Below are 12,663 nucleotides of genomic sequence, written 5' to 3'. Positions count from 1 at the left end.
AGGGGGAAAAAGAAGAAAAATGTGTCATTAGAGGTTAAGTTTGAGTCACAAGTTACATGAAAAAAGAAATAATGCATGGGTAAAAGGGTTTTATAACTGAATTTATGTATGTGATATGGAAAGAAAAATACAATTTTCTCTATTGCACTTTGTACCATTGTTTCAATTTGCAATTGTGTTTAAGTTTAGTTTATTTATTGTAATTGTGTTTAACTTTAAAACCACAACTATTATTATGCTTCATAATTACATGTTTTTAGTGGCAATACTTTCTTAGTACATTTATAGTATCTTTGGTAATTAAATATCTAAATATGGGTTATGGTATAAGCCATTAAAACATGTAAGTGAGAAATTAAATTATTTATTTATTTTTCTATAGAGTACATATATAACTAAATATATACTATTTTCTAATATAAAGTTATCGTTCAAAATAATGACATTCCCAAAAGTGTTGAAAAGGGCGTGTGACTTTTTTCTATCCCATGTTTTCCTAGTTGAATTTGTATATAAGGATTTTAAAATGAAAATAATGTATATTCCGAGATAAATTATCTCTTCAATCTCATTCAATAACTAATACTTGTCATATTTCTATTCATATCGGAGGCTTTGAAATTACTATTCACTTTTAAATGGGAAAAGGGTCAAAGACTAAATTGCACCTTGTCTAAACAAATTCATACTTTATTTCAGTATCACATATGGAAAAAAATCCCAAGTGACCTCAATTTCGTTTCATTTTTTTTGTAGGGTTTATTCATGTGTGAAATCTCACATTGGAGGAGGAGTGAAAGAGTTTATAAGAAGGAAAGACTCATGAAACTAATATCTTAAGGTTTTGGTTCAAGACATAATGTTTCACTTATACTCTTCTCATACCCATATAACAATGGAACTCCCCTATCACTGGTTTCATGCATTTTAAAAAGCAATATACCCATTGTATGTTATGAAGGTTATATGCAAGACAAAATGAATGTTACAAATATGATAAAGGAATGCTATTTTTAATATTTTTTGAAAATAATGAGGTTTTGTATATACATGTGGCAAGGTTTCTCATGCAATTGGTCTTCTTTATTTTTGTTTTGGATGCTTAAGACTTTTTTTCTTTTTACCAAACCCACCTTTCTCTTTCGGCCCAAAACAAAGAAAATCATTTGCTGCTTTAAAAGTTGAACCAGACCCATCCTCTTCAAAATCCTGCAACATCAACATTGCTTATTATCCATAAAAAAAACAACTTTCTCCCATGTTAAGAAAAACTCCCAACATTTTATCCATAAAAATCCCAAGCTTAACAAGTCAATTATTGGAAGGGATCAACTTACTCCAAGAGTAAGAAAAAATAATTTACTTCACATCCTAATCACTCATTCTTCTTGGGAAACCTAATGGTTTAAATTAATGAGTAAATTTAAACTATTGAATTTCCCAAGAATAAATGAATAGAATATAGAGTAAGTTATTTTCACTTATTCTTTGAGTAAGTGGATGTTATATTACATAGTTTTGTGAGTCTACCTCACATGCTCATATTTTCATACTCCAACATCAACATTATTGTTATTTGGTACGTACCAAATATTGATCTAAAATAATTAAATAAGAGTTTATTATGTATCAGTTCTTATTCTAGTCCCAATTTTAATTGAAGTTACAATGAGCTAATAGGTTAATTGATCCACTTTAAAACGGAAATTAGTTTTTGAATCCGTTTAAATAGCCAGTTTTAACAGGTTTAACTACCTTAATATTATTCATGTTTATCAACCATTATTCCTCACTTTTATAACATCCTTATTAGCTTATTTAAATGCAGAAATATGTGTTGCAGCACAAGTTTCAATACAATGATTCATCCTATATTAGCCACTCTCACATTAAAATTCAAATATAAAAATTATATATATTCAATTAATTTTGCTTTATACTATTAGGATGACGTGAGCAGGAGTAAATTATCAAAATGAAGCACGAGTAAATTGTTTAACATGGTATAACATTGACTCTTTATCTGGTAACTCACATGTGTATAGATAAAATATTGTAATGTGGAGAACACATTTTCTATCTCATAATTTGTATCATTTTATACAATATGAGATATGGTTGATCATTAAAATACTTAATAATTAAATTTTTAATTTAAATATATTTTTTAATCAATCACAACTCATGTCATATGAAGTGACACATAATATGGGCACAAGATATGCTCTATGTAATATCTATATACCATAATGTAAAGATTTATCTGTGCATCATCCAACATACATTTGTAATAGTTATATTTAAAAGTTAACGTTCATGTAAAAAGAATGGTAGATGATATAATATAATATAAAATTTTTTTAGACTGTTAGTCATATGTTTTTTCTACTTGAAATAAGAGTGAGAAAAAACATATACAGTACTAACCATACATAAATTTTATATATTATCACTACATTATATATGATTTATATTTTATTATTATTATTCTAAATAATATAAATGAATTATAGATAATATATTAACTCTTTGTAAATTTTTATAGTGATGGTGAATAGATATTTTCTGGCTGAATTATTGTGGCCTTCTGAATTATGAATTATTGAAATCCCCACTTGTTGAATTATTGGCCTCTGAGTTGTTTATGGGACCATTGCTGAACTTAAATGAGAAGAACCTCTTAACGATATATGTATCGATAATGATGAATTTTATATATCTTATTATGTTATTTAATATTTATATTTAATTATCATTCTTCAAAAAGAAAATATAAATACTTATTCACAAATAATACATATAAGTAAATAATTAGTACTAGTAAAATTGAAATAATTAACAAAAATGTGAGTTTAGTTATTCTTTTGTTTTCAAAACATTATTCTTAGGGGCAGATAAAAGTTAAAAAATATATATCTTTCTACATATATAATTGCGAGAAGTAAAATGATTGTTGAAAATTTTACATTTATTATTTTTATTATTTAAATATTTCACATTTTAATAAATAAAAAATATGTTGGTTTGGTTAAGAACCATGGCATGGTTAGTATTTGCCAAATTAGAAAGAGAAGACCATGCATATAATAATATTTTTTATACTCTCATAATGTATTAATTATATATAATTTTTTACATACATAAATAGTACACTTAATAAAAAGCACATACCCTAACATGCTTCCCACATGGGCGAATATAATGTATGAAAATGTAGAATGATTGTGACATATGAATATGATTACATATAGAAGTGACAATTTAAATTAAAACATGCTTCCCCACCATATATCACTGTTTTTTGTCCTCCTTTCAATCTGAATATTTATCTTCTTTTTTATCTTTTTTTCTCTTCCACCCATTATCTTATTCACCCATTTATCTTCCGTACATTCCATTTTACTTCTAGTAGCAACATAAAGGTTATGACACTTTTCCTCTTTTGCTATTTTTTTCTTTTACTTCCTTTCTCATAATTTGTCTCAGCTTTTTATACAACTTTCAAAATAGAAGATAGAAGATGTCGGACAAAAACAAGTTGAAAGGAAAAATTGCATTAATAAGTAGAAAGTAATTTAAATAAAATTAACAAAGCTTTCTAAAAAAAAGTGGTTGAATTTGTGAAAATCAACATTTGCTATAAAAATTAGAAAGTAATTTAAATATGTGAAAATTAACAACACTGGCAACAAAAAGCTTTGTTGAATTTCTAAAGATCAATGTCACTTGCAACAAAAACGTTATTGCATCTATAAAAATCAATGTTGTTTACTACAAAAATGTTATTGATTTATCGCATTAACAAAACTTATTTAGATGAAGCATTGTAAAGTTTATAGCTTGTATCTTTGTCTAACAATTAACATCATTCACACACACAAATTCTTTTAAAAAAGTAGTTGTAAAATAACATTATTCCACAAATAACATCAATGAGAAAACTTTATTGTTTGCAATACAATTTCAATCATGGATCCATTCACAAAATTAAAGGTACATCAAAGACGAGATACACCTAAGATATGCTCATAGTGAGTTACCGCAAACCCTTTTGCCTTGACTCTCAATTCATGTTTTTGAACCTTACCAGTTGCGGTCTTCGGTAGTTCCTCTACAATCTTGACAACCTTAGGAGCCATGAACTTTGGCATGTTCTTGCTGCAATAGGAAATAATATCTGCCTCAGTTACATCATTTTCTGATTTACCTATGATGTTCTTCTTTAAGGTTATAAATGCACAAGGACTCTCACCCCATTTTGGGTGTGGCATTGCTACTACTGCAGCCTCTAACACCCTTGGATGCTTATATAGGATTGATTCCACTTCCACACTACTTATATTTTCCCCTCCTGAAATGATCACATCTTTCGATCTATCCTTTATTTCGATATAACCATCAGAGTGAATAATCCCAACATCTCCGGTTCGAAACCATCCATTGCATAAGGCCTTTGAGGTTAACATAGGGTCTTTGAAGTACCCTTTCATTATACCACTTCCCCTTATTACAATCTCCCCTAAACTTTTACCATCTCTTGGTACACTTTCCATTGTATCCAAATTCTTCACATCCACGTCCGCTAGCGTCAACACACTAACGCCTTGGCGCGCTTTTAATCGCGCTTGTTCTTGTTTTGGTAGCTTATTCCATTGTCGTTGCCACTCGCATACGAGGGCAGGACCAGTTGCCTCTGTTATCCCATAAGCATGTGTCACATGAAAACCAATAGACTCAATTTTTTCTAGCAATGTTGGTGGTGGTGGTGCTCCCCCAGTAAGTATTTGTACCGGAGATTTCAATTTGATCTCGTTAGGTTCAATACCCGACTTCGATTCAAGAATGATGTTGAACACAACAGGAGCACAACACATGTGTGTTACATTATGCTTAGCTATGTTCCTATATATGTCTTGCGCTGTCGTGGTTCTAAGACAAACATTGGTACCGCCGCGAGCCGCGACACCCCAAGTTAAGGTCCAACCATTACAATGGAACATAGGTAGTGTCCAAAGGTAGACAGGTTCAGTTCCCATTTCCCATCCTAGTATAAGGCTTAGGGAACTTAGATATGCACCTCTATGACTATAAACAACTCCTTTAGGTGCTGAGGTTGTTCCTGATGTATAATTCAATGCAATTGGAGCCCATTCATCTTGGACTTGATATGGAACAAAATTTGGATCACCATTATGGACTAATTGTTCATATTCCAACTCACCAAATCTAATGCCATTGGGTGAGTTTATGTCATCAATCACAACTACTAGTGGTAAATTAGATGAATAAGAATACTTGTTTGTGGCTTGTGTTCTAGTACCTTCCTTTTCCATGAGTAATTGTAGGGCTTCCTTAGCTTTTGGGACAAATTGATAATCCACAAACAAGAGTTTGGCTTCAGAGTGGTGAAGAATTGTGGCTATGTTATTAGCATCTAGGCGTGTGTTAATGGTGTTAAGGATTGCACCAGCCATAGGCACTGCAAAATGCATCTCATACATTGCTGGAATGTTAGGGGCCAACACTGATACCTGAACAATCAAATATATATATATGTTATACATGCATACACAAGGAAGTGTCCGGGCTAATGATATAAGATCGACTAAATCCTTAAGTACTGAAATAGGTTAAACGTCTGATTAATGAGAGTGACACTTGTTGAGAGTCACAATCACATGCCTGAAAAGATATATTTGGTTATAATAAAATATATATGTTATACATGTATGTAGAAGATCTCAAAATCAATTGACAATGAAATAAATGATATCTTAAAGTTTCATATCAAAACCAATTGACAACGAAAGAAATAATCCAACAGTTATTTAAATTTGACTAATAGAATGAAATAAATGATGGGAGATTTAATTCTAAAGGCTAATGCATATATAGTTTCTCAAAGATCTTTATATTTCAAGTAACAATTTTGTATATACTTTTACAAAATAAATAATTTCCCCTTTTCTAACACCTAGTAGCAATTTAGTTAACTCATACTTGTTTTTTTCTTAGTCATCCCAGCCTTAATTGAACTTTTACCCTTTATCACATTGCCAACTATTAGAAACTCAAAATAGCTTTTCTATAATTGAAATTAAAATCATTTAGTTTTCAGTGCATCACACAAAATTAACTTAGTTATAAGAGTGTTAATCTTAACTTGCACGTTTTCAAATTATTATCTTAATAATAGGAAAGGATAAATCTTTAATAGTACCATGTGGGTTTTGAGAACAAGATGAGATATTGAGTATTTAATAAGTGGCAGATCTTAAATCTTAATTGTAGCATGTGAAAGTCGAGTGTAAAAAATGTATGATATTATCATGTATTAAATTATTGTAAGCTCTACGTTTTGGAATGATATTATTATAAGATGAAATATTGCCTTTATGGGAGCTCCCATTTTAGAATTGCCACGTGGAAAATCGGCAAATGGTGGATTTTAAAATGGAAGAACCTCATTCATTTTAACATATATCATGATTAATCTTACTAAAAATAAATTTGAAGGGAATATTCCATATTTTGCTTCAAAAAATCGGCTGAAAAATGTAATATTTAAAAACTCTAATCAATTTGATATTGATTGGTACTAGATGGAGATAGTGACATGTGTCACTAAAAATATTTTAACAATACAAATTTTAAATTATTTTTAAATAAAAAATTATAAATCATAAAACTTAGTTTTACATACCAGACTCTTTAGTACCATATCCCAGCCTGTGAAAATTGTTTGCTATTATTGTGTATTGAATTATTGTGAGCTCCACATTTTGGAATGTTATGAAATGGTAGATAATATATTTATAGTGTAAAAACTCTCTTACACTTAATGCATAGATCTTTTTCTTTTTTGAAAATTTTGGATGTTATTGATATTGTCATGAAAGGTTGCATTTGTTAGAGCTCCTCATTTTGAAATTATTACCTATAATTCTAGATTATTTTTTTAGTTTTTCAGATTTTTAAAGATTTAAATATAAGCAACCAATAGTTATGTAACAAATAAAAAATACTGCATTTTAAAATGGAACAACCTATACCATTTTTTTGGCATATGAGAATTAATCTTCTTAAAGATAAATCACCAGAAGAAACCTGGTGTATCTTAGAGATTCTCGAATTTATATATAAAAGAAAAATAAGTATACTATATATCATCCCCAACATGTTAATATAATTTTAAATAGGTATATTATATATACTGTATTTAAATGAATTTTACTAAGAAATATATATTTGTAAAATACCTTTATTTACTAAAACAAGTAGAGTAGGAGAAGAGAAAATAATTATAATAGGGAAATACTTTATTTAATTTTTATAATATTTTGGAGACAAAGAAAGTATTTCTTCCAATCCTTTTTATAAAACACTTCTTTTGCTATGCATCATATTATTTCTATTTTTGTTATTGTCAATAAAACTATGAACGAACAATATTAAACAAGAACAAATACAAGAAAGTATTATTATAAAGTTAAAAGTGTAGGAAAAGTTCAACTTACAACATGGTTTTTAGCAATATTGAGAGCACGAAGAGAGAAAGCAAGTCTACAACAACGTTCATAAGTTTGTTTCCAAGTGAAAGTGGTTCCTTCAAAGATTATAGAAGCACGATTTGCATAGCATTTTGAAGCTCTGGTTAAGAAACTTAAAGGAGTAAGAGGAGTAGTGTTGGCTTCAGATTTTGGTAAGTTATCCATTAGAGATAGAGGAAAAGGGAGAAGAAGGATAGTAACATGTGGTTTGGGGTATGTAGCTATTTATTATACTTAGGATATAGAGGTCATAAAAGGGTTTGTATTCTACATATTTTTCTTATAATATTAAAATGAGATTTGATATCAAAACTATAGTATAAAAATAATACGGTAGCGTTCATTCCGGTTTTGGAAACAGCTAATCCATATAAAAAAGAAGGTGATTTTCTTTATTATCTCTTGTATGAGAAGAATTCTTAAATTTGACAGACAAACTATATATATATAAATAAAGGGGAAAATAATGCATATGACCTCATGTATTGGGGTTTGGGGATATGGATGTATCTAGATTTATCGGAAAAAATATGCATAAATAAATGGTGTATGATTTTTATACATTGTTATTGTATCACTACTTATTATTCATGTTTAATAATTATTGTCTCTTTAAAAAAGTAACATAAATGAACATTGAATGATATATTAAATGTTTATAAATATTTTTACTAACTTTGTATAAATTTTATACACTTTTCACTAGCAGAGAAACCCATTTCAAAGATTTGAAAGAATAACATGTAGGTCACAATACAACACTATTATTGTTGTAATGACAATAATAGAAACTAATCTTTCTTTGTTATATAACTTATAAGTGTCACCATTAATAATTCATCTTTTAGTTTATGACCTTATACAATACTTAAATATCATGCAGGTCTTCTTCTACAACAAAACATCTAATTATTATGATAGATTTAATAGATAAATTAATAAGACCTAAAATACAAATAAATATTTTTAGTAAAGACAAAATAAATCAAGATAAAGTTGTGCTGTCTAACTACTAATTACTTTATAAAAGTAAATATAGATATAAAAAAAATAATTCTGATATCTTTTACATGATGCTGTTGGCACTTTCAAAATATTCATTCACAATAATTTTTATTAAAAAAAAACAAAACTTATAATTGATTCCTAAGCAATGTACGATTCAATGCATCGGATAAGCATTAATTTAGATTGATTTATTTCCTTCGGCTATTTATCTAATAATCTACACAACATTAATTAATTTAAAACACAAGTATCCTTCTCCCTCACATATTTATGTTTCATTAATTCACCCATTAATATATATCTCCAAAATTAGTACTTTGAGGCTGTGATTGGTTTCATTTTTGAGAAAAAATATGTGCACATATAGTATAACAGTTTTATAATTATATGTTCTTTATTTATCATTCGTTTTTAACTATCATTAACTTTACAAAAAAATAATATAAATAAATGATAAATAATATACAAACTATGTATAAATTTTTATACAAAAAATACATAATTATTATAATCATCATTTTTATCAGTGCATGTATAGGGTCAACTATCAAGTTTGAATTATGGTTTCCTTACAATGATCTAGAATAAACAAAAGGTGATAAGTTGAAGTAACAAGCTTAAAAAAAGTAATGTAGTTTTACATGATTGGCTCGGTGTATTGGTTATGATGTGAGAGTGAATTGGGTTAACAAGGCACGTGGGAAACGTGGATGTTCCAATTTATATGGAGGACAAGCTTTGAAACAACCGACATGCTTTTAGAGGATGTACATGTTCCAATTTCTAAAAGGTTTGCATGAATATAAGCCAAGTGAGCTTGGTTCACTTCAACTTACAAATACTACATGTCCCAAAAATCATGTTTTCACATTTTTAGTGAATCAAATTTTACTATGTAATATAAAAATGTTAATGTACGTTTTTACGATTTTTTCTTTTAATTAAGTATCACTTTTTAATTGAATGTGGATATCAAATAATTTAGGTGATCTTCATAAAAATTGATTCATCTTAAAACTCAACTATGTTTGATATAAGTTATTTTTCAACTCGAATTTGAATCAATTTGAGTTCCCGAATTATTATGAAATTATGAGTTTAAATTGGTTTTGTTCATCTAAAGTTCATGAATTATTTAATTCAATTTATTAGCTTGATTGATTCAACTGACTGAAATGATGATTTTTTATTTATATGTATGATTTTGGAGATTATTTAACCGATCTAGTCGATTAACCTAACAAATTGAACTATATTCTATTGTAGTTTGATTCGTTTATCTTACGAATTCAAGTTTTAGCTCAAATTCAACTTATTTGGTTGATGAAATAGTTTATTGCAATAAATAATTATCAAGTTTTAAGTCAATGTGAAGATAATTCAATTCAATATCAATCCTGAATATAAGCTTAATGAAGTGGCAATAGCTTCACTCTTTTTATAGGTTGTTTTTAAAATATTATTCAATATTAATTATTATTTTTTGTCAATAACACTCCTATCGCAATTGTAAAATTTATTGTGAAAAGAGAAAAACGATATTATGAACGACGATTATCCATACTTACCTTTATTCAATGGTGCATTAACTACTATTATCCATACTTACCTTTATTTAATATTTTACTGATTTATAGGCAGTGAATAAATTAATAAATAAAAAAAAATGCAGTAAGTAAGAATATAGTGTAATACTTTTATATTGTTAACATACAAATTTATATATATTATTAGTGCACTATATACCATTGATTTATATTATTTTTACAAGTTAATGATAACAAAAAATAAATGATAGATGATATAATAATAGTATAAAAACTCTAACAATACAAATACATACATTTTTCTCTTAATAATAAATGAATATTTTCTTTTAATGTATTATCATCCTACCATGGTTAAAATGGAGAAGCATATCTTCTATTCTAAATACTGTATCATTTTACTTATACTTTATTTTCATTAGTTATAAAAAAAATATAAAATTAATATATTTTTATTTTATGTGTTAATTTTATGTATATTGTCCTTCAAAATTGTCCTCCCATAAATCGAGAATCACGACAAAAATGTTTTACATTATCTAACATTGCCACGTTCTCACGCTGAAGTCACCTATTAATATTTTATCTCAAAATTTATATCACTCTATATATTTTTTGTTTTTTATTGATCAAAAAATAAAAAATAAACTAAATATATATTTTCTCAATAAAATATAAGTTGGGTTGGTTAATAACCATTGTCGGTTTTGCTAAATTAGAAAATGCATATCCCCCAATCATGCTTCCCCCATGGACGAATATAATGATTAAAAAGTACAATTATGTCACATATATCCATGTGATTACAGATAAACGTTACTATTTATGTATACCCAAAAAATGATAAAAGTTACTATTTAAGTTAGTGCATTCTTCCCATACATATACATAGGAAACCTTAATAATTGTTAAAATTAATATAAACGATCGCATCTAATTTAAATGTTTAAAATTATAAAATAAATATAGTTAATATTCTTAACCTATTTCCAACTAATTTTTTCTGTTAATTATTTATTTATGGTTGTATGTTTCATATTTATTGTTTTTGTAATTTTTATACTATTATTATTCTCATTTGAATTATCTCTTATATATAAAAACTTTGCTACCATATTCTACTTGATTTTGTGAAGGAGTTTAATAATGTACACCTAAGTTTTGGAAAATACCCACAAGTTCTTTGTCAAAATAACTTTGATCTTAGAGTTATTTTAATGTCATAATTTATGGATTATGTGAAAGAAGTGTACTTGATGAAGATTTGGAAGAAATGAAGAGATCTGAAATATTATAATTTATGGATTATTTACCAAATAAAGGAGAGGAGGGGGAAATGAAGTTGAAGGAGAGAGAAAAATAAGAGATGAAGGATTGCATTGGGATAAGGAACAAGAGGTAGAAAAAAAAGTATTTTTATTTAATATTAATAGCTAAGTTTTTTGGACAAATCACATGATGATAATTCTGCCCATAAGTTTGTGGGACATGGATACAACATGGTGATAATTTTGTCCATAAGTTTGGGGCAAATTAAAATACAACAAATGTACATAGTAAAGATCACGTGGTGATAATTTGTCCATAAGTTTGTGGGACATTGATAAAACAAATCACTAAATTAAGTTGACTTATATTAGCAAGTAATGTGGGAGTAACACAAGTGAAAATAGTTTTCATCTAATAATTGCAAGAACAATAAATCTATATCTTCTAATCAATTATGAATAGTTAGGATTAAAAGTTTCACATGATAATCATATGTATGTATATTTTAATCTTGTTCATTCAAATAAGATCTAATAATGCATATTCTTATTTCTCAAAATAGCACATTGTTATCATTTGAGTTAAAATCAAATATATATATATAGTAATTAATATAATGATAGATCTTTCCATTATTGAATTTGGTCAATGAAAAAACTTTTGGAAATTTCCTTCATGACACAATCTGGTCCTTAAAAAGTAAAATTATCATATGGTCTTTAAAATGTTCTTACATGAGACAATTTAATCATTTAAAATATTTTGTGATATAATTTAACCCCAAGAGTTTGAACTAAATAAGGTAAAGTCAAAAATTTCAATGACCAATTCATCTCATAGAAGAAAACTTTAAGACCTATTTGGTGACTTTAAATTTTCAAGGACCAACATTTGTCACATCAATAAAATATTCAATGTCTACTTTCTAATGTTTTTCTACTAGGGAATCAAATTTCGTATGCTTCCTGAAACATGCTTTTAATTAAAAGAGTAAGCATTATTTCATCCCTTCAAATTATTAATGCTTCACAGTTTGGTTCAAAAAATCAATTATTAACTTAATTGTCATTTTTCTTCTATGTGACCCATGTTAAACTCTCCATCCATTTTTTGTAGATTCCACATTGGAAATTCAAATATGATGAAGCCAAATGATGTTATTTCACTCAGAAAAAAGGTGTATACTTCTTCCTTCCTCCTCTAATAGGTTTCAAAAAAATACTCATTTCAGTCACCCGAAATTTTCATAATTACCATGTTAGTCTCTATTTCAAATATATAGTTATAAA

The 12,663-nt window shown here is 27.5% G+C and overlaps 1 protein-coding gene across 1 annotated transcript; it reads right to left on the bottom strand.

The window, feature by feature from the left end:
• LOC109330033 (butyrate--CoA ligase AAE11, peroxisomal-like) lies at positions 3,872-7,755 on the bottom strand. The gene is made up of 2 exons (XM_019564005.1): positions 7,518-7,755; positions 3,872-5,531 (listed from the first exon to the last, which is right to left on the bottom strand). The coding sequence occupies exons 1-2, from the start codon at positions 7,713-7,715 to the stop codon at positions 3,999-4,001; spliced, it is 1,731 nt and encodes a 576-aa protein (XP_019419550.1). The 5' UTR covers positions 7,716-7,755; the 3' UTR covers positions 3,872-3,998.

This window comes from Lupinus angustifolius, chromosome LG02, assembly GCF_001865875.1.
Source record: "Lupinus angustifolius cultivar Tanjil chromosome LG02, LupAngTanjil_v1.0, whole genome shotgun sequence".
NCBI classification, from domain to species: Eukaryota; Viridiplantae; Streptophyta; class Magnoliopsida; order Fabales; family Fabaceae; genus Lupinus; species Lupinus angustifolius.
Note: the sequence above shows the minus strand (reverse complement) of the source record. Positions and strands in the feature narration are given on the sequence as shown.

Coding starts and splice junctions, on each gene's coding strand:
- LOC109330033 (XM_019564005.1), bottom strand. CDS start 7,715: ATGGATAACTTACCAAAATCTGAAGCCAACACTACTCCTCTTACTCCT. Junction 5,532..7,517: donor ATATTGCTAAAAACCATGTT/GTAAGTTGAACT, acceptor TTGATTGTTCAG/GTATCAGTGTTGGCCCCTAA.